Source organism: Seriola aureovittata, chromosome 5 (genome assembly GCF_021018895.1).
Source record: "Seriola aureovittata isolate HTS-2021-v1 ecotype China chromosome 5, ASM2101889v1, whole genome shotgun sequence".
NCBI lineage: Eukaryota > Metazoa > Chordata > Actinopteri > Carangiformes > Carangidae > Seriola > Seriola aureovittata.
The window spans coordinates 16,872,973-16,896,751 of NC_079368.1; the positions used below are offsets into that span (position 1 = coordinate 16,872,973).

Here is a 23,779-nt window from a genome sequence, read left to right on the forward strand (position 1 = left end):
GTTGTATATGGAGTGTTGTTGAGCAGTTCTGTACATCTAGGGTGTCAGATGATAAATTAAATGTACAGTCACATAAGTCCCTGTGTGCATTTTCTCCTTCATATGTGTGTTTATAGACCAGCACCTGTTAAGACGTTCATACCAGCAGCTGGCTGTTGTTTGACTTACTGTTAAATATTTCAAAACAAATACATCTTGGAGCTTGACGTCTCAGGTTTTTGATGCTCAGTATCTCAAAGCAGCACACATCCCTGATTCAAAGTTACAATTTCATAGTCAAAAATCCAAATCAATGTCATGTCTGGCTGCCAGTCATTGTGAGTCCTTTTAGGAGGAGTGAAAAATGTTTTTCATCCTATGACTCACTTCATAAACAAAGCCAGTAAATGGGGCAAAAGATCTCTCAGCTTGAGGCAGCATGCTGCAGTAATGAACTCCGGATTAACGATTTGACGTCTTTTGCTCCATCTCAGTCTCGACTGCTGACTTCAGTCAGTCCCAGGTGTCGCTTCATGTCGCCACGTGTGTCTTTTTTTGTGCGTGTGTCTGAGGGTAGTGATTCACTCCTCTCCCAGACTCAGCTAGTAATAATGATTTAGTTTTGGAGCAGCGCAGGTTGGCAATGACGTAGGTTGCCATGGCAACAGTATGCAATGGGCAACGGAAGTCGACCATGTCACGCTGCAGACCTTCTGACAACTACACACACACAGACACGCATTTTCTGCCTGTATCCCTCCAACAGACTTGCTTTTTGTCTCTTTGTCTCTCACTTTGTCCCCCCCCCGTCCCCGTCCCCCCACACACACACACACACACACACACACACAGTAGAAGCAACTACAGACCATTTGTCAAAGCTATACACTGTTTACAGAGGGAAGGGTCAACAGGCAGCTTGTTGTTCAGTGCTGTCGGAGTATTAGCCTTGTTTCACTTTTTGTTCGTTCTGTCTCATATTTGTTGGACAACGATCAGACTGTGATAAACACTGAGAAAATGATACATCTCATCACTGTAGTCCAGCATTTTCAAAGGCTTTACACAAAGGCTCCATGATTTGCTGCAGTTACAGCTACAACACAGGTCATCGGTTGTTTTTTTTCTGTTTTTGTCAAGCTATCATTCATTTCTTTAAAAATAATCAATGCATTTTGCAACATTAATTTGCATTAGAACTGAAACGATTCACTGATTGACAGAACATTATTCGCAAACTACTTTCATAATCAGATTAGTTTTTCTGTTTGGTTTAATTGTCTAAGTAAATGTCAATAAATCTCTGGTTCCAGCTAAACTGAATATTTGCTTGTTTTCTAAATGCCTGTCTAAATATCTATCTTCCTACAGTTGTTTGGACAAAGCTATTTACATTAACTGGGCTCCGTGACTATTTTCAGACAAGACCAAGGTATTCATCAATTAATCAACAATGACAGAAGAATTAATTGATAATTAAAATAAATATTAGTTTCAGCCATAATTTGCACATTCCTGCACTCTGTTCAGCTGATTTCAATGTGGATTTTACAAAACCTATTTCTGTGATACAGCGCCTACTTTAATTGTCACATTTTTTAGTTTTTTAGTTTTTTTTTTTTCGAACATGTGCGAGTAACACAACAAAGTACATCGAGTAACAAAGATTTCTTGTGTATACAGTTCATACATACACAAACGTATACTTTTCCCTCAGATTTGTGTGCACCGTCTGTCTGTTTAATCAGCATGTTCTCAGGACATACATTCTGTGCATGTCAGCTTCAGGCTGCTTCCTACTTGGTTCTGTTTTGTGTTGTCTTATGTCAGCTAAGAAAACCTTGGGCAGCTCAGCAAAATCGCAGGTCTTGGCACCGGACCATGGGCTGGACCTTAGGAAACACAGTAATACAGTGCTGTGAAAAAGTATTTGCCCTCTTACAGATTTCTTTTGTTTTTGCTTTTTTGTCACACTTAAATGTTTCAGATCATCAAACAAATTTTAATATCAGACAAAGATAACCTGAGAAAATACAAAATGCAGTTTTTAAATGATGATTTCATTTATTAGGGGAAAATAGCTATCCAAACCAACCTGACCCTATGTGAAAAAGTAATTGCCCCCTAAACCCAATAACTGGTTGTGCCACCCTTGGCGGCAACAACTACAATCAAGCATTTGCGATAACACACAATGAGTCTTTCACATCGCTGTGGAGGAATTTTGGCCCACTGTTCTTTGCAGAATTGTTTTATTTCAGCCACATTGGAAGGTTTTCGAGCATGAACGGCCTGTTTAAGGTCATGCCACAGCATCTCAATCGGATTTAAGTCCGGACTTTGACTAGGCCACGCCAAAACTTTCATTTTGGTTTTTTTGAGCCATTCAGAGGTGGACTTGCTGGTGTGCTGCAGATCATTGTCCTGCTGCATAACCCAAGTGCACTTGAGCTTAAGGTCACGAACTGATGGCCGAACATTCTCCTTCAGGATTTTCTGGTAGAGAGCAGAATTCATGGCTCCATCAATTATGGCAAGTCGTCCAGGTCCTGAAGCAGCAAAGCAGCCCCAGACCATCACACGACCACCACCACGTTTGACTGTCAGTATGATGTTGTTTTTCTGAAATATTGTGTTAGTTTTACGACAGATGTAATGGGACACACACCTTCCGAAAAGTTCCACTTTTGTCACGTCAGTCCACAGAATATTTCCCCAAAAGTCTTGGGGATCATCAAGATGTTTTATGGCAAATGTGAGACGGGCCTTTGTGTTCTTTTTGGTCAGCAGTGGTTTTCGCCTTGGAAGTCTCCCATGGATGCCATTTTTGCCCAGTCTCTTTGTTATTGTTGAATCATGAACACTGACCATAACTGAGGCAAGTGAGGCCTGCAGTTCTTTAGATGTTGTTCCCGGTTCTTTTGTGACCTCCTGGATGAGTTGTCGATGCGCTCTTGGAGTAATTTTGGTCGGCCGGCCACTCCTGGGAAGGTTCACCACTGTTCCATGTTTTCTCCATTTGTGGATAATAGCTCTCACTGTGATTCGCTGGAGTCCCAAAGCCTTAGAAATGGCTTTGTAACCCTTTCCAGACTGATAGATGTCAATGACTTTGTTTTTAATCTGTTCTTGAATTTCTTTGGATCAGGGCATGATGTGTTGCTTTTTGAGATCTTTTAGCTCACTTCATGTTGTCAGGTCCTATTTAAGTGATTTCTTGATTCTACAGGTCTGGCAGTAACCAGGCCTGGGTGGAGCTAGTGAAATTGAACTCAGCTTTCCAAGAAATGTGGTTAATCACGGTTAATTCATGATTTAAGAAGGGGGGGCAATTACTTTTTCACATAGGGTCAGGTTGGTTTGGATAGCTTTTTTTTTTTAATGAAATCATCATTTAAAAACTGCATTTTGTATTTTCTCAGATTATCTTTGTCTGATATTAAAATTTGTTTGATGATCTGAAACATTTAAGTGTGACAAAAAAGCAAAAACAAAAGAAATCTGTAAGGGGGCAAATACTTTTTCACAGCACTGTAAATCCAACTGGCTGCTCTCTGATGCTGCTATCAGCATTTTCTCAGGACATACATTCTGTGCATGTCAGCTTCAGGCTGCTTCCTGCTTGGTTCTGTTTTGTGTTGTCTTATGTCAGCTAAGAAAACCTTGGGCAGCTCAGCAAAATCGTAGGTCTTGGCACCGGACCATGGGCTGGACCTTAGGAAACACAGTAATAAATCCAACTGGCTGCTCTCTGATGCTGCCAACACACAGTATGTGCTGGTGTACCAGGAGGGTTCGTTTGTTCGGAAAATTAAGACTCTGTTACACAGGTATGAACATGTTCTTGTGCATGAAGAAAAACAATCAGGACTCTGATTGACTGTCTTGAATGTGATGTTTGAAATTGAAGACTTTCTTCCTACTTTCTGTCAGTCTGTCGCTTTCATTTATTGATCTTTTTCTCCCTCCTTCACAAACCAAGATTTACTCTGTTTTTTCACAAGCAATCATGTTCCCACTGTCCTCAATCTCCGCTAACACATCGCAAACACTGTCAAATCCCTTCATTGAAGTTCGTAGTGAATATGAATCCTTTTCACTAAAATGTAACAAATAGAAAATATACAAACAGACATAACCTGAGCCCAGTGGGATCCTCATCCGTGTATCTTCAATTTGAAGATGAAATTCATTTTTGATTTTGCTTAGTTAAGGTCACATTGACTCGGACCCAGTATATATCTATTCTGTGAACTTTTGATCTCTACTTTCTATTGAGGAAATGAAAATCTGCTGATAAGCCCCTTGATGAGGAATACCAGTGCAGAGATTTTGAACATCATACATGATAAAAAGACAATCACCCTACAGCACTCCTGCCATTCAGATACTTGATCTTTAATATAGTCTTTAATATATATTTAATGTAAATTCTCCTTTTTTTTAAGACATATAGACTTTTTTCCCCTAAGAAACACAAATAAACTTAACTGCACAGTCTTGTAAAATGGTAAATATCTCTTCTTCTTCTTCTTTCTCTGACCAAATGTCCAGAAAATGAGTCAAATTTGTGTGGTACAACACCGACTGAAATGTTCATACACACACAAAAACACGCTCTTTTGACTGTAACATCTGTCTATTTAATCAGCATGTTCTCAGAAAATATGTTGGTCGGTTTTTCTGGGCACGTCAGCTTTGTGCTGCTTCTTGTTTGGTTGTGAGTCAGTTTAAAAACACATGGACAGCTCAGCCAAATTGTAGGGCTTGGCTCTGGACCATGGACTGGACTTCAAGAAACAGTAATAAATCTAACTGGCCTGATGTGTCTCTGAAGCCTCGAGCAAATACTGTAGTACAGCACAGTTCTCAATACAAAGATGTTCTGAAAATTAAGACTCTCTGTGGGACATACAGGTACGAACATGTGCTTATGCATAAGGAAAAACAAAAAACACTACTCTGATTGACAGCGTGCCTCTAAGACATCTACAGTACAAAACAGAGGGCTTCATTTCTTCTTCTTCCTCATTTTCTTTCCTTCTCTTGTATTAATTCTTTGTTTTTCATTCTCTCTCCATCCTTCAAACACCTACTTTTACCCTGTCATTCACACATATATAACCCCCTATTCCCCATCTCCCCTCCGCGCACACACACACCCACACACATGCTGCAGAACAGAGCTGCTGACCTTAGCATTAGGCAGTGATGGGAAGGCAGGGCCAAGAAGACAGAGGCATCCTGGCTCAGTCTGGACAGGCGAAACGATCAATTAGCCCATCAATATACCTCTATCTGGTGTAGTGCTGTTCCCAATCACTCACTCACTTTCTCTCGCTCTCTCCCTTCCATCTCTTTTTTTCTCCTTCCCTGCTGTGCAGAAAATGCTGCACAGATGCACGACTATAAAACACAAAAGCAGCAAGTCACAGTAAATGATATTGGCATGCATCTTTGCCAGCTCTCATACATATTCAGGAAAACAGGGGACTTTTCTGTGTGTATGTTTGTCTCTTAGCCACTTGAGTATCTGCCTGAGTGCTGCAAGACTAGGTGCTGATCGATAGCTAAAGCCTCATTAACATAGACCCTGCCATACAGACATTCACTGTACTGCCAAGAAAAAGCCACACTGATGCAACATGTACACAGTCTCTGGCAGCAGTGACATTAACTGAGCGACCGGCAGGGCTCCGAACAACAACGCACTGTCATACTGTCTGAGAAAAACATCACACTGACACGATGTACACATATATGCAGTATAAATGTCTACACACACACAAATACCAGAGGTGTGGACTCACATGACTTGGTGATTTTAGCCTTTTGACCTACAGTGACTTGGTATCCTACCTGAGCAATTAACTTCTGCTGCTCATCTCAGGTCAGGTTTTATGTACAGGCTGTGATAGCGATTACGCTGCCACTCTAAACTGCAGTGTTTCTGCCTTCTCAGCAACAGAAAGTACAGTATCTCAAGTAAATCTCTACATTTAAGTTATATTTAACTTTTGTTTGCTGGAGAGAGGGATCTCTGGAACCTCCTGCTTAGCCTGTTGCCACCGCGGCCTGACCCTGGGGAAGCAGAAGATAATGGATGTATGGATGGATGTTGAAAGCTGTGGATAATCAATAAAGGATTCAAACCAGGATTCAGATTTGATATATGCTACAAAACTCTGTGGCAAACCTGCTTGTTTTGTTTTGTTGCTTTGCTTTGTTATAAAATGTATGTTTTAGAAGACATTTACTAATTCTGTAAATTTACTACACAAACTGTTACACTGTTTAAAAAATTAAATCCATTTAGCATAAAATGACTTCTTTATAACGTCAAAGCCAAAACATGTCCATCTTGTTATCTTAACATCACCAATGTTAAGATATGTGAAATATGTGCTACATCTGGTCGATGAAAGTCATTTTCTTGCTCTTGTTGGATGGTATGTTTATTATCATTGAACCGATGACCTTCAAATAAACAAGCAGAACCCGTTTTCTACAGAACATATTCTACATGTTTTATTTTTCTCATCTCAGAGATGAAACAATTTCTGTGGTGTGGTGGATCACTGAGTTCATTTTGTGGAAACATTGACACCGATTGAGCAACACTTGAGCAACAGCAATAAAAATGATTTCTTTTTTTTTCTTTTTTTTTTTTTTTATAAAATACTTTCCAACAATAAGCAATGTTTATGTAGAGATTACATGAGAGTCAAACAATTCTTTCTGGTTTGATCAATGCTCAAGGGCCATCTGTGCCATCTGAAACTAACATTAAAAAAATTTCAATTAATATATTACAGCTGCCACCAGAAAACCTCACATCCTAGACTTTGGTATCTTCAGTGTCCTAAATATGTAGATAAATATGTAGATAGTGCATGTGCTGACGCTTCATGACCCCCAGGTTTCCTCATATGCATTTAAAGACCATTTATGTTCTCTGATATGCACGTGGGTCATCTATGGGAGAAAGAAATAAAGTCACACTTAACATTTCAAAGTGCTTTCTTTCTGAAGTGTAGAATAATCTAATTTAAAAACCCTCGTATTTCAAAATGGAAACAAATTCTAAATCATCAGCTGCTCTGTAATAATTTCATCCGTGCCCTGCACAAATTGTACATATACATAATGTCCCGTTCCCACACTGCACTCCCAGTTTCAACTATCTAATTTTTCACTGCTCTGACTGTTCGCAAAGGTCAGGCCGACCAATACAAGACAGGAAATGATGTGTGGCTGAACAATGGACTCCCTGACAGAGACGAGAAGAGAGAGAGACACCAACTGATGGTCACTGCCAGTTCTTTGACCACAAACACTTCCCCTTTTCAAAATAGACCATCAAGGCTTTTTATTGTTTGATTCATCACATGGGTGCTTTCACATCCTCTTAAAAATAATAGAAAATGAAACCATGGGATTTTAGATATTTGGCTGCAATTCCAAAAAGATATCCCAAAAATAAGCATCTTGCAAATGCAAATGGATCTCTAAACAATAAACTGATGTGTACAGTTCAAGAGGCACACGCACCAGAAATCATTGTGAAAAGCAGTAAAAACAATCACTTTAAAAATTGCCGTGTATAGAAAATAAAAAGCTGCTGTCAGGAAAGTGCGCAGACAAGATCTTCAGGCAACATTTCATTTTGGAAGAGAGCAGTTTCCATTTTCAGAGCATTTCAAACGATCACTGCCCTCAGGATCAGCCACAGGCATTTAGACTTTTCTTCCTCCAGCTCTCAACATTAAAATCTACAAACAAACTGTTCCTTGAAAAACTTGATCTAGGACACAAAGTGTAATAATAAACACCACCAGGACTTAAGCCTTCTTTTCTATCAATCTATCTCTCTATGTATGTCCTGTACCCGGGGGTCACATGGGACTGGAGCCTATTCCAGCATGTATTGAACAGCACAGTTTACAGGCTCCAGTTTTACCATGTTTATATATTTGCAATTTCTTTTATTTAAAAATGTAAGTATAAAAGTAGCAATGATTACTACATAAACTGCTACAGCATTAACGAACGAAAACCGCAGTTAATTAAAACTTGGGTTTTGTTTTGGTAGCTCCATCCATTGGTTCTTTTAAAATTGCTAGAAAAACATCATCTTACTCTAAGAAACTTATTTGTATTGCTCTCTTTTTTTTGTATTATTCTTCTTCTGTCTAGCTGCAGTTGACATAATCTACCCATCTGATTTGACAAAGGTTTTCAATAAACAAGTTCAAGCATAAGCAAGAGAACCACTTGCATATTTAGTGTTTTCACATTTTCTTTGCACACAGCTTGTCAGATCTGAAATTATTGTGGATAAACTGCATGGCAGTTCAAGTATGTATAGTTTCAATGCAGTGCTTCAGTGACAAGTAAGAGCTTTAGACTGTTTACTAAAATAACCCATTGACCTGCAAACATGTTGTGGCAGTTGCTAAAGAAATGTCATTGTAAGAAAAGACTGTGGCACCCTGGCAGACATCATTCAAACTTCCCAACCAACTGACCTTTAATATGTCCTCCTCATTTATCATTGGCTGAAAAGACACGAGGGATGCTGTTGTCTGCTATTGTTAAGGCTTACATACAAAGACGCCCAAACGCACATACACCAACTGCAATACCCGAGTATGCTGTGTATTTCAAAGATGTTAGGCATGCCAGTGTCATTGCTCTAGGGATGGTGATGTCTGCTCACCATTCAGTCACCAGACAATCTCACTTTGGTCTTCACTTTTTCCTCCGAAGCCATCATGAAGTTTAAGTTTTTCTATTGACATTCAACAGCTATAGAATGGTTTGCCATGGATTGATATTCATGTTCCCCAGAGGACGACTAATAAAACTTAACATCACCTGACATTTCATCTGGTTTATGAACAAATACCTACAAGGCTAATGACATTCCTACCAGTCCAAGCTGTAGTTTGTGTTTACTAATATGCAAACGTGAGCATGCTAACATGGTAAACCAACATGTTCAATATGCTGGCATGCTGGTTTTAGCATTTTGACTCTTTTCAACTATTTCCTTTCCACAAAATAAGTCAAATGAATCAATGTTTACTTTTGGCTCAAGAAAAAGACCCATACAAGAACTTTGCCAGAATTAAATATAGTCTAAAATTGCCATAATTACATTTTAAAATCAGGTCTGATCAAAAAATAAGTCCAACATGACTAAGAATCTGACCAGGTTCTCCATTCCACTTTACATCCTCCTGCAGAACTAATGAAATTATTGACATTTGATACTCAGAACTAATCTGAACATCAGCCTCTTTACTTTGTGGTTCAACTCATTCAGTTTTTCTTCCTTCGCAAAAGTTTGGTAGGTGAGTGGTGTTCATCAAAAACCTCAGGAGCTGCAGGCAAAAGCTGCTTTTCTGCAGGGAGAAGAATAAGAATAAGAATAAGAAGAAGAAGAAAGAAGAAGAAGAAGAAGAAGAAGAAGAAGAAAGGGAGGAGGAGGAGGTGGTGGGCCTAGAGTGGAGCTCTGCTGACCTTGAGGGTGTCATATCGATTGATCAACCGGGAGGAGCTGTGTGCATGTGAGAGAGAGGGGGAGAGAGATGAAGACGTGCAACTCCACCAAACAAGAAGGAAACTGAAACCTGCACTAATGATGAATCATTGATAAGTGGAGGTCTTCCTCCTTCCTTCTTTCAGCTTTTCTTTTTCTCTTTGCCTTGCTCTATCTCACTTTTTTAACGTCTGCTCTAGCTATGCTGTCCTCTGGCTTCTCCATCTTTTTTCCCCCATGTTTTCGTTTCCTTCCTATGCTTTCCCTCAATCTCCGGCTCTCTCTCTCTCTCTCACCTCTTTGCTGGCTTTCTCTGTTTTTCTCACTCTCACTTCTTGTCAAATGTCAATTTTAGCATTCACTCTCTCTTCCTTTCTGACTGTCTCTCACTTTCTCCACTTCACATTTACTGCCCCCCCCCCGTCTTGACATTTCCGTCTCGTTCTTGCGTCAGAACTCAGCTTTATGTTCACGTTTCCCTCCCTACAGGTGCTTCGAGGGCACAAACACATGCTGCTACAGCCTTCCCTCTCTCACACTGCACTGTCAGAGATGTTTTCTTTTTCAGGAGTCTGCCGTTAGTTTGGGAGGGTCGTTATGTATAATTTTGTGGAAGCTGTTAGGCTTCCAACAGGCCTATTTAAGTTCCCCTGCTCTCATTCTGTCTGTTTCTCAAACTCTGAATCATTCAGTTTTCATTTTCCATTTTGCAGCCAACAACATTTGGACTCAACTTTTTGCTCTGTGTAACTATGATCATCTGTACATATAATTTATCTTCTTACAAAATGTATCTTGATTTCAATGAAACTTCCTGTCATCTTTGATTTCTCCATGCACCTCATCTCTACTGATATAACAAATCTCCAATACCCACGTTAATTTTTGTCAACACTTCAGTTTGAATAACAGCTGTTGGCACTTGAACGTCCTCATGAGCCAATCTGTGGCAAAGGGGATTCATCCAGGATACAGCTCCAGTTTTTGTTAGGTGAAATGTAGCAGCCTTAGTGTGGTATTTTGGGGCCAGAGTCAGATGATGTAGTTGCTTCCTCTTGTGGCAGACCACATAGTGGACCACGTAGTCTCACTAAACCTGATTTGCTTTCTCTCAGAGAACAGAGGGCTGTATTGATCGGATAGTCTTAGCCTAATCTGTAAGCAAGTTGGATCTTAAACAATTCTGACAAGTACCATGAAAACAAAGAGTGCAAGAGAATTTTCACCACTCAGTGGCTCAATCTTAAATCAAACCCCTACTATGATCCTCTAACTTTTAAGCGGCCAATAATTCACGTTGTTTCTGATCCAACTGGCTGAACTGGTGCCTGAAAGCACTATGTCTATCCAAAAACAATCACACAGTTGACAAACACCCCTCTGTACTTTGTGGTTTTATTTAAAAGTCATTCAATAGAAATTGCTCACAGCAAGGTCTTAGGATCGTCTGTATTAACTGAGACATACATTCATTTCTATAAAGAGCAATAGTTTGAAGAAATTTCATTTAGCTCCATTATATAACAGTGGTGGAAGAAGTCAATTAATCCCTAATGTACCTTTAACATTAATTTTCACCCCCTGAAAATGATGGTGAAAAACTTAAAGCTGCTATTAGCAGTTCATCTTCAGATTTTCATTATCTCTTAACTCGTTCTGTCTTTATTGCCGGTAACCTAACTGTTTTGGTTCTCTCTCACTGCACTGCATTTAGCGGGTAAAGCTCAGGATATTTCCCTCAGGAGTTGGTGGAGACCAAACCAGAGCTATGAAAAAGCGTGTACTGGACTCGCCTTCGCCATGTGACCACATAGTACATGATTCAATAAATGCTATTCAGGTTTAATATCAAGACCAAGACAAGCAAAGTAACCCAGTATTTCAGCTGTTAAGTCTACATTCTCAAAATTATCCACATGGTTAATCTTACATTTAATCCATTTTAGTTACTCCCTTCTGCCAACACAAGAACACTATAACAGCTATAGACAGTGTATAAAATAGCTGTCATATGTGCGAGGAGGGTTAACTTGTACCAAATGCTGCCCATGTGTTATTGACGAGAGAGTCTGCAGATTAATGCAGTCAATATAAATAATGTAAACCAGCTACAGCTTTTACTTGATTGTCAGATAGAGATGGAGCAGCATCATCCAGAGTCGGTGAGGTGAGCTGAGCTTTTGTCATGCACACCTATCCAATATGGCACACTGTGTTCACTCTTTCTGATCACAATTTCCTCATCATCTTCAGCACTGACTGTACTCGTGGGGGTGTGTGTGCGTCTGTGGACATGTGTTTATGATTTAGAAAACCATGTTGTCATGGCAAAGTGCTGTTTGTGTTAGATTAGCGCCGACAGTGTGCTGCCATCTGCAGTTATATTTCTGTTGTCGAAGTGGCCTCTGGTCATCAGGCTGGTAAAGGACATATGTAAGGGTTTCAAACAAACAGCAGATATGTGGGCACAACTGGTGTTGCTGTGGATTACTCACAGCTCTCCAACTTTCTGTCTGACTCTGCTGGTCATACTGACACCATTATCTCTCTCTCCACACACTCACCCCCAATGTCAACATGCTGCAGGGCACATACATCTGGATCTATGTGGAGCACGAGGGCGGGACCACGCCGGGAGAGGAAGTTATCAGTGGAAAGAGAGACTCCAGGGGAGCAATCAGAAGGACAAAACTGTGATGTGACCTAACATCCTACACACGAATAGAAGTGCATACACGTGTAAAAATGCTTAGACAAGAAAACATACATACATACACGCAAATGCAGATGTATAAGGAATGTCAAGAGGAATTAGAGAAATCATTTGCCTCAGAAAAAACCTTGTTCACCTTTCCTGGAGAACGAAGAAACCACACACACATGTACACAATGTATATACTAGCTACTCCATCTGTCTTCCACCCCTCCTCTCCGGGGAGCCATAAATCAATCGCTGCCAAAATACTGCACCTCAACATTGCAACCAAGAGTGACACACATAAATGCACACACACATTTATATGTTTTTCTCTACATTTGCATTCACTTTTTTGTTTGGTAATTTGAATGTAAAATGGGAACCTTCACTGCATCAAATGCAAATGTTTCAAGCGTTGCCAAAAGGTTATTTATTCCTAAAAACAACTGTGTCTTGACATAGCACAAAATTACTTCCTAAGAATTTTGAATCTTTAGTTTGCTTATCATGAATGCATTATGCCTTTCCAACCGAAGTGAACTAAACTAAAGTCAACTAAATGGACACAGAAAACAGTTTCTACACCCACCTTATGTATTTTGGGATTTTCACACAGCTAAATCTTGAATCACAAACAAAAAAAAAAACTGCATAATCATTATGTGCTGTATGTAGAAATAGGAGGACTGATGGAAGTGTTGTTCAGTGGTCATTGTTAGTTCACAAAGAATGAGAAAATATCAGCCACATGTCAAAATGAGTAAAACAGAGACAAGTCTGTTCTAGTAAGTCAGTATGATAAGTTCTACAAGAGAAAATAAATTAGTTGCAGTTGTAGCCATTCCAGAAGTTACACATTGTTATAAAAATGCTTTTTGAAAACTGTGTTGTAAAAAAGATAAATGGTGTGTGTGTGTGTGTGTGTGTGTGTGTGTGTGTGTCTGTGTGTGTGTGTGTGTGTGTCTGTGTGTGTGTGTGTGTGTGTCAGAGAGAGTGAAGGAGGGCTTCAGCAATGGCTACCTCAGTAGTTTTTACATCAACATGACAGAGACGACAGAGTTCAGTTTAGTCGACATGCATGTTATTCACCAGCAGCACTGAGACCCAAGCAAACTCCATCAAACAGCAGCTGTTTTCACCTGAACAGGATGGATTCATGGATACGTGATGGTCTGCATATTGAATGAGATCTACATACAGTATATGACATGAAACCTCGGACAAGAATTTTAGTGTCCCAAGCCCATTAATTCATTGAATGATCTGAACAGCATACATATAGCTAAACCCATCTTGGACTCATATTCAGCCCCAGATTATCAACCTCTGACCTGCAATAACCACTACAAGGAAAAAAAGTATGATTAAGTCTCCCATAAGTGAGTCTTAGATATTTAGCAACAATTAGAAAAAGAAAATATTACACAGTCGAAATATTACAAGTTAATACAAGTAAGTGGAAATGTGTACTTTACATAATGCAGTTAAAGATCCAAGAAGTAATTTTTATACCATATATATACAGTAGCTAAACTGGCATTTACCATTGAAACGTTAAACTTGTCGACTGAAATCTGAATTATGTGTGCTATGTGCTCCTCAGGTGATTATGAGTAATAAAGTAACGACAAATTTTATTATTTGACAGCATCGTAAAACATCAATAAAATAGATTTATTTGTCTCCAATTATTCCATATATTGGATTTCAGGCTCAAATATTTTGATTTTGGATTTTATGTATCCATGAAGCCATCCATTTTAGACTTAAATTACCCAAAACTTTGATCTAGACATCCAAACATCCTTAACAGCAATTACCAACATTTTTTGCATTAATCCTGAAGTGTTCATCCTCCCCCACAGGGTGGATGCCACTGAGATAAGTCAGAAGTCTTACCTTTGATGCCAAACTTGGAGTTTCCTCCAAACTTGAGAATAACCAACATTAGCAGGAAACCAGTGAAGGCTACAGCAGCGATGCCCACCACCACGTACACCTGCACAATTAAAAAAGTGTAGTTATAAACCTACTGAAGAGATGAGAAAACACACACAGACAGCCGCACAAAGCCAAATGTCATACACACCAGCAAACAAAAAGGTATAGACCACAGGTTGTATTTATATCACTGTCCAAGAAAGGCAGATTTTCTGAAGTACTGCTGCATCCTCATTGTGTTGGGTTCAAACAGTTTCTTATAATGCTAAATGATAGGTCAAACTCAAGTGTTTCTTGACAGGTAACAGAAATAAATGACACAAAAAACAGGTTCAAACATTCAACATCTGACATTCAATAGCTGGAAGAAAACAGTGAGATGTGACTTACTGCGACTCTATCCTCAGGTGGGTCTACAGGGGGACTCTCTATTTAGGAAAGAGAGAGACAAGAATCAATAGAGAAAAACAGCCACTCAAGAAGTGATGTGTGACCGAACATAGGCTATGCTGTCAAAATATCTTGAGTAAATATTCATAATATATGATTTATTGGTCATTTGCTTTTGTTGACATTGAACAGATTGCACACCAGGGGAATTTAGTTCAAGGCGGTTTTCATTTTAGTATTTTCAGCAGTTGTCCTTTTGTAACTTAGCAACCATAACTTGGCATAGCAGGCCTGTAAAACATTCTTTATATGCATAGGGATGTATGTGATACTCAGAGATTGGATGGTGGTTTCTTTTTTTTTTTTTTGTACCCTCGCCAAAACCAAAAATACAAGAACAAGTGTGTAGGCTAGTAAATGGATTAAACAGTGTTAATCTGCTCACTAACTGCAAGTAGAGTTTCCAAGGCAAGTGACTTTTAATACTGCATTATTATGGAAGCCGGTGTTATGTTAAACTCTGTTCACCAATAGTGCCCCATAGGTTAGAGCTTAGGTTCGGTTATGGTTAGGTGGAGCACAGAAAACTGGTTGGGGTTAGGGGAAGGTTAGGTTCAGTTTAAGGTAAGGGGAAACACATGTTGACAGACGGACGGTCTTTGACACAACACTGATCCTACATGCTATCAGAATTTGAGCTAACATTACACGTTCTTTATTAGATTTGGAGAAGTTGACACTCCTGCAAACCCAGCCTCAAACAATTAAATATAAATAATTTATGCAATTATGTAAGCTAAACAGCTAAACAGCTTTATCCTTATCATACTTACAATACTTGGACTAACTAGCTCCCCACTAAAAGACCATGATGTTTCTTTATTTCCATCTCCATGGATCATCAACCAGTCAGCGCAGACTTTTTGGAAGGGAACATGCAGCTTTAGCCTCAGTATTTTAGCACATTATCATATATGTTGCCTTCCAGTGCTGATTTAAGTCCCTCTCTCACAGGGTTCTTGTTTTTCTAATAAAATAAAAAGTCTGCTTTTGTCTACCTCTGACTGAAATGAAGGAGCCATTGTTTTCAAGAATTATTAAGAATTTTGTGGGTAAATCTGCCACAATGTAAACTGCATATATTTCATGCTAATATGGAAAGTTTGACAGGCGTAGCAACAGAAACTAACCAGGGCTGGCTTAGTCAATTAAATGTCGATTAATTAAAATATGATGCTTGGACGAGTGAATAAATAAAAGGCACGACAGTACCTGTGTTGATATCTGCAGGAGGAGAGGTGTTGGAGAAAGACAACAGAGACAAATTAACTTCCGAACATATCATCATATTTCAAGTGTAAATTTTTTGAAATGCACCTCACAAATAATGTTATCTGTCATGCCTGTTTTCTTTCAAAAACAGATTACACAAACACAATAGACAAAGCGACAAACATTCAACATGCACAACTTGACAGCGTGGAAAAAGAGATAACATCAACCCTAATCCCTAGCTGCATGGATGTGTAGGTATGTAACGCACCCTCAGCAACTTGAGAGAGAAAAGAGAAAGAGAAAGATTTCTAAAATGTAATTTGTATCAATTAATGAAATGATGAGATGTCACATATAAAAACACAGACACTATGAATACACTATGAATTTAAACCTGATGTGTTACATTTAACACTTTTACATTCAATAAAGATATTTGCAGTGACTATTCATTTTACTCACCATAATAGTAGGGCTCCTTCTCAGTTCCTGCACATGACGACAACAAAAAAAAAAAGATTAAATTTGGTCAAATACTGAATGGACAATATCTGCACAGGAGTTTCAAACTATTTAGAAATATTAGATAATAGATTCCTCTGGTGGGTTGGATCAGACGTACAGTACACATGTACTTGTCATGTTGGCCGTTTGCGTGATATACCCGATAGGCCTTTTAAGTTCAACAAAGTGTTAGTTGCTTTATTCCAATGTGCAGATACTCATGATTTGTACCTTTATTGATACTATAATCCTGCACACAACCACCTGTCTACATCTTAATGAAACGCTTCATGCCCAAGTACTGTATATCTTAGTCATGTGCACTCTTTCTGCCTAATTATTTACACGATAAACATAGCCATACGTGAACATACTTTAATATGCAAATAACAGCTTGAAATCTGGTGACGTACTACCAATAATTAAATATACAAAACTGTACCTTGCCAGTATGGCATCCCACTTTTGGCTTTCATGCCGACAACCAACCCCTCATCATCAGTCTATGCTCATCTATGGACCCAGATTGAAAAATGCATACTGTATATACACAAGTGTGCATTCATATTCAACCAGTGAGACAGCATCAACGAGAGGTTGGTGTTTTAAAAGTCTAAAGGGTGAATCTTAATAGTTAAAAGCACCGTTCATTTACTAAATAGAAATGTGCAACAGTGACTTCAACAACTTCACAGTCATAGTATAAACAGTGACGGGCAACTCTACAAAAAGAAAGAATTTGACAAAAGCCAGACAGACTCATAAGAGTGACTGCAAAAGTGATGATTTTTTCAGTTTCCTCATCATTTTAAGGGCTTGCACGGGTTACAAGAAAGAAAAAAAAAAAAAAATGAGTGCCAAGAAATGTTCAAATCCCCACATTTGAGAAGCTGAAACAAGGATCTTTTTCCTTGAAAATTTAGATAAATAAAATTGATTATAAAAATATTTGCTGACTACTTTTCTGCCAAACAGCTAATCAGTTCATTGACGTTCACTGACAATCGTTTCAGCTCTGTACTCTTTAATGAAAGCTAAATATTGATTTTAAAATAAACAGTTTTTTCAATAGTTTCTCAATAATAATAATAATAATACTACAGCTGATATGTTGATCAGAATGATGTGAAAACAGAAAATGAACTCCTCACCATCCCAGGGCTTGTGCATGAAGTGAGCCTCCACCTCCTTTTGGTCTGACCCGTATTTGTTTTTAGCCACCAGTCTGTACCTCCCATTATTGAGGTGTGTGGGGCTGTCCAGCTGCAGGCAGCCGTGGTACTCCCTCTCTGTGACGTCGTGGATGAAGGTCATGATGTAGAGCCCCTCTGTCACCGCTTCATCGTCCAGATACCATTGTAGCTGGGGCTCTGGGTTTCCTGTTAAGGTTATGAAGACGATACAAGACACTCAGTGATTTTCATTCATTCATTTTCATCATATTCTGTAATTATGAGTCTATATTTTTTGCTTATATCGTCATTGCTGTGATTCATATATATTGTGACAGTAATCAAGATTTAGGGTAAGTATTTCATGCTGAAGCCTTGCCAAACTGAAATTCAACAGAAAAAGTATCATGAAAGGATATTATTCGGATGTCTCTCTTACCTGACACACTGAAGGGGATGCACCAGTGATGGTCTGGGATTGCATCACTCAGTTTAGTGATTTTGGGGGGAACTGAGGGTAGTGGAGAGAATAGAGAGTTTAAGACACAAACAGAAAGGACAGAAAACAAGGTGAGATTATTGAGAGCTCAAAAACTAGTGAAGCATATAGAAACACTGATTGAGAAGAACAATTGTCTTCTCCAGCTCGTAATTCTCTGTTTCGAAGACAATACTACACAGACAGACGCTTTGACACCTTAATCCACATTGAATCAGGGATGTCTGCGAGAGGGTCAACCTACAAAGTATATCCAGCTGCAGAGAGGACTCCTTCTCTCCTACAATGTTCTCAGCTGTGCAGCTAATCTTGCTGTTGTGGTCCATCGACGACAGGTTGGACAGTCGTAGCACCGAAATCTGGCCAGATGTCTCGATCTGAGAGTGCAAACACACTGAAGAGTTATTTTCTCAACACAAAGACAAAGGAAATTATTGCTTATCTAACGACTCACACGATTTATCATCGTAAGATTACTTTGTAAAATTAATCTATAATGGTGACGTTACGTGAAACTGTCATGAAAAATAATCTCTTGAGGTTTGAGAGCCGCAGAAATCAGATTTGGCCTTTAAATCTGAGCGGACCCTGATAATTTACATGTGACAAAGCATGTGAAGCATTAGAATGAGTTTATCATACCAGTGAAATCATCACATTCATGGCATTGTATACAGCAGGCAACATAGCAAAACACTGTCAGCAGGTGGTAGCAGGGTTTACATTATTCATACATATTTGATATATCAACTAAAATGATAGTAACAAATGTAAGCACAAATATCTTGTATATCTCCAATTTTAGGGGAACTTACTCTTTTGATCACATCACAGAGAATACAGAGCCAGACAAAGTCATGGATTCCTTTTTAACGCCTTTACAGTGAGTTTACATGTGTGCTGACTATTAAACTGTAGCTAAGCTCAGTTACCAGATAAAGGGGATCAGGCTGCAACAGACATTTAACTTCAATTGCCAATTATGTATTCTCAGTGAACCTATGAAGCCTGGAAGCCTCCGTGCCCAAGGTAACATTTTCATTTTACTAAATTTATCAGACCAACTGTCCAAACCCCGAAGATATTATACACTCCAGTTTATTAGGTGCACAAATCTTAAAACTAACGCAGTCTAACACAGAAAGCTCTGCAATAAATCCTACCTTCACAGTGGTTATATGGATCATGTTTGGAAAGCTGAAACCAACAAGTGTCTTTTTTTGAAAAATGGCTGAGACAATTAATCAATTATCAAAATTATTTTTCTGTAGATCAGCTAATTGATTTATTGACTAACTGTTTCATGTCTGTAAGTAATGTGAAAAACGAACCTAATATATTTTCTCTTGCTCTCTCTCTCTCTCTCTCTCTATCTGTGTGTGCGTGTGTGTGCGCATGTGTGTGTGTGTGTGTGTGTGTGTGTGTGTGTATGTGTGTGTGTCTGTGCGTGTGTCCTAACCACATAGCTGGTGACCAATGACATGTCCCAAATCAGCTCAGGTGAGGGCACACCAGAGGTCGTACAGGACAGCTTCGCGTTCTCCCCCTCCATTAGAGTCACTTTGGCTGGGCTCAACGTTGCCATGGGAACCTCTACATACAACCAGGGAGAGGGGAGGAGGAGAAGAGGATGAGGAGGATAGAAGAAGGAGGGTATAGAGATGGAGAGAGGGGGAGGAAGAAGGAAGGAAGCAAACTTAGGATTCATGGCCAACTCTTGTCCTTTCAGTTGAAACACAAGGCACGTAACAACCTCAACAATAAGAGTGGAAGAGCAGGCAAAAACACACACCCACTACCACAGAGTGAAAAGAAATGCACACAAAGACAGGCCTCGAATTCAATCTCCCTCTCTCTCTCTCACACGTTCATTTAAGCACACTCACCCCAATCAAACAGTCAGACAAAGAGGCAGAGTTCAAACACAGTGATGGTTACACTGATTACTAGTGCATGTCTTCAGCAGCCCAAGTACTAAATTGATTGGACACAGTCTGAAGCCTCTGTCAAAGCAAAGACACTGGTGACGCTGTGTGTGCATATGTGTGTGTGTGTGTGTGTGTGTGTGTGTGTGTGTGTGTGTGTGTGTGTGTGTGTGTACAGTGCTGACCAGGAGGTGACCTGAGCATGACCAATCAGACTCAATCAGAGTCTTGCCACCCTTGTCCCCCGTCCAATAACATCGTTGGTGAAGAAAGGAGGAAGAGAAGAGAAGAGAAGAGGAGAGAAGAGATTAAAATAACTAAGAGAAGACAAGAATAAAGAAAACAGAACAAAAACAAGATGAGACCAAAAAGAAAAGAAGAAATGGGTGTCGACAGCTACTGAAGATAAAACTGGACAGATTTCTTATCAAACCTTCTCCTCTCCCCTTCTCCCCTCCTCTTCCAACCTCTCTTATCCGTCGGCAGAATGCTTATCACCAGGGCAACCCACTTATCACTACGGCAACCCTCTCAATCACCATGAGACGCACTAAAAACCAGTCATTTCAGTGGTGGCAGGCCAGCTGCCATATCACAACCACATATCTTAACAGACTCTCAGTAAATCAGCTTTCTGCTGCCACTACAGCCATCTGCAGGTCACACAACACACACACACATACACACACCCTATAAAGCCAATAAATCAGGATAAAACTTCTGGAAACCTCCTTGGTTTTGATGTGATTGCAGTTGTCATGACCTGACAACACAGAAAATTATTTCCATGTTCAATTATTTACAAGCACAGCTTTGGTAGTCAAACCATCCATGACGCTGTGTGATGGTAATCCTTCGGCTGCTCGGATGTGTTCAGAATCAACAAGTGAGACTGAGGAGGAATTTACCCTAATTAGCATGGTAGACCAGCCTGTGTCTGTGACAACACATTGCACAGAAAGATTTCACTATTATGTGCTTAGCCCACCTGCAGTCAATAAATGTATTTATTTAAGTTTGTTTGTTTGTTTGTTAAACTTGTTGGTTTTTGAACAAAGTCTGTCAGTTTCTTGAGAATTATGAAACACATAGACTCTCCAGGTTGAGGTGCTGCATCATTTTTATCCAACACAAAGTGTGAGCGGGGGACTGTGGGGTTTTCCAACTGCAGTCAAACTAACTACATGCAAGTTTTTGTTTTTTGTTTTTTGTTTTTTTTTTTACAAAAGCTGTAATCGTGTATTTAGCATCAGTTATATTGCTGTTCTCATTTGAATTACAAATACTTCAATACGGGGATCCAGCTGTTATCAGCTGTCCAGAAATATCTGATGAAAACCGAGATCCAAATATTAGAAAGTCAATGCCAAAACATGAGCATATATGAGACATGTGACATGAGACACATGAAACATATGAGGTAGGGAATGCTCTGCAGTGATCACATATAGTGTGTACAATGTAAAAAATGCAATTGATGTAGTATGTTAAATTGCATAAAGCCATGTCAAGTGCAAATTGAGACTGTACCACCACGTTTGAAAAGATCTATTCTGCAATTTAGTAGTTTAGTAGTAGTTAGTTAGTAGTTAGCTTTCAGGTGTAGCACAGAGATGAATCTGTTGACATGCTAGCTCATTAGCTGTTATGATTTCACGTATAACACTGAAGAAAATATCAGAGAAATGCTAGTACTGCTACTTACAAAGTCAAGAATCATGCGTTCATGTTTAACTTTGATAATGAACCCCAAAAGTGCTACTGAGATCACGTCAACTGATCCATTAAGATCCATGAACATGTGATATGGATGAACCCTCTCGAACTACTATTTCCGAGGTCCGGTTCGGATTCCTTCAGCGTCAGTCATTCAAGGAAATCAAACAGACCCGGTGATTTTAGCCGTTAGAGACATTGAATATAGCAGTTTCACATTTAAAGTCGCTATATGGCAGACACATGACGTCTTTGAGAAAGCTGAGAACTGACAGCTTACCTTTGTTTCGCTGATAATTTATAAACCAGACGTTCAACAGGTTTTCACCGACAATCGGATTATCCGCAGAGGTGTCGTCATCTCCATTAGAAACGAACCAGGGGATTAAAACCGGTAAACGAGTAAAGCAGTTTTACGTTTTAAAAGATCAGTGATTTGCGAGGTGCTTAAGAGGACAGGACTTCTCCAGCCACTTGGAGCTGAGCTACCTAATATTTGCCTTGCTTTTATTCTCTGATCATTTAAGATCCCGACGTCCGATGACTAAATTCTTTACACAACAGTTAGTTCCGACCAAGTAATCTGATTGGACGAGAGGCATTTTATGAGTGCTGATATAGTACTGGGACTTTTAACTAAATGTATCACTCCGCCTGACAGGTGTTCTACTAACCATTAATCGGCGTTACATTAAGGATCGCTGTCAATATTAGATTAAAAAAAAAAAAACTTAAAAAAAGATGAATATATTTCCAGAAATAACATTTGAATTAAATGATGTATGGTCGTCACAAGAGGATGAAGGGAAGGAAAGAAGCCTGGATACTTCAGCGCACACCTGAGGTAACAATAGCTTGCTAATGTGCACTGTGCAGGGTCCAGTTGCGAAATTTGTGTTGGCGTTGCCAAATAAGTGATTAAATAAGCAAATAAATTGTAATCTGTTGTTGCTTATATTACTAATATGGGGCGCGTAGAAGCTGTTTCATAAAACAGGCTGTGGTTGTAGGCCTGCGGCCTCGTACCTCGGACCGACTCACAGCCGTGCTGATATTCAGTACAACATCACTCCCTCTCGTGTGATATTGCTTAAAAATCTGGTTAAAATATTTAGTTGAAAAGGACAAGGTGTAAAAAGAGTATGTGGCTTAAAACTAGATAAAAGTCCATTTTGAGCTACTGGCAGTGAAGCAACCACAACTCCGATCAATGCGCATAGGGGATATGATGTCATTGACAGGCGACCAAATCACACATACCTTACAATGAGAAAAATCACGTATTTCTTTTTTCTTTTTGCTGGAAACATTTGGGATAATGTGAGTACACAACTCAAAAAATACATAACATCGGTCTAGTCATTTTTAGACATTTTAATGTGGAAAAGTTACATATTATAATTTTAAATCAAGCTTTTCAAATGTACTTACTTTTTATTGCCAGTATTTCCCTTAATTGTCAAAATTGTAAAAATGACCACCTTTTCTGTAAACAATGATTTTTACAGGGAGAGAATTGGGCAAAATTGTAACCATGAAAACCTCACCTTATCAAACCAACAAGACATCTCATTAGCACTGTTTATATGCCAGTCCTTGATACTCCTCGACTTCATGAATCTAGATTGCCCTCATTCACCAGGAGCCTGTTCTCTGAATTGGCTGTGAATTATGAGCACATGTGGCCCTGAATAGCTGCTCAAAGCTAATATTTAAAAGGAAAACATCCACTGCTCTCTGGATTGAAACTTCACACAATACGCCACAGCATACTTTAGCGTCATTGTTGTAGGTGTCACTGTTGTCAGCTCTTGTTACAGGCCACAATGGGCACGTCCATATCGATGTTTACATTTACCTTCCACCACACCGGAAATGCCATGATTTGTGGCGAGAGACGGGAGCAGGCAGAGAGGGAGAGAAATCTTTGTCAAATACACAACAGGGAGAGAAGCAAATGTGCTGGAGAGTCACACATCACAAATCTGTCCCTGAGTTTGCCTCTGCATTGTTCTGTTGTTCGAGCACAGTGAAGGCTGTCAACACAGTGAGAGGAGGATTCACAAATTATGATTCCTCCTCAAAGAATTCAGAGAAACAGGGAGGAGAATAAGCACCAGGTCTGGATGAGCAGCT

The 23,779-nt window shown here is 39.4% G+C and overlaps 1 protein-coding gene across 2 annotated transcripts in view; it reads right to left on the bottom strand.

The window, feature by feature from the left end:
* Positions 1-23,779, bottom strand: part of ntrk2a (neurotrophic tyrosine kinase, receptor, type 2a) — an 83,690-nt gene that overhangs the window by 47,935 nt on the left and 11,976 nt on the right. For both annotated transcript variants that reach the window (XM_056375607.1, XM_056375608.1), the window contains exons 6-13: positions 19,462-19,595; positions 18,247-18,379; positions 17,943-18,014; positions 17,483-17,710; positions 16,290-16,316; positions 15,825-15,836; positions 14,553-14,590; positions 14,121-14,220 (exon numbers count right to left, since the gene is read on the bottom strand). In XM_056375607.1, the coding sequence (XP_056231582.1) occupies positions 14,121-14,220; positions 14,553-14,590; positions 15,825-15,836; positions 16,290-16,316; positions 17,483-17,710; positions 17,943-18,014; positions 18,247-18,379; positions 19,462-19,595 (744 nt within the window). The remainder of the gene's footprint in view (positions 1-14,120; positions 14,221-14,552; positions 14,591-15,824; positions 15,837-16,289; positions 16,317-17,482; positions 17,711-17,942; positions 18,015-18,246; positions 18,380-19,461; positions 19,596-23,779) is intronic.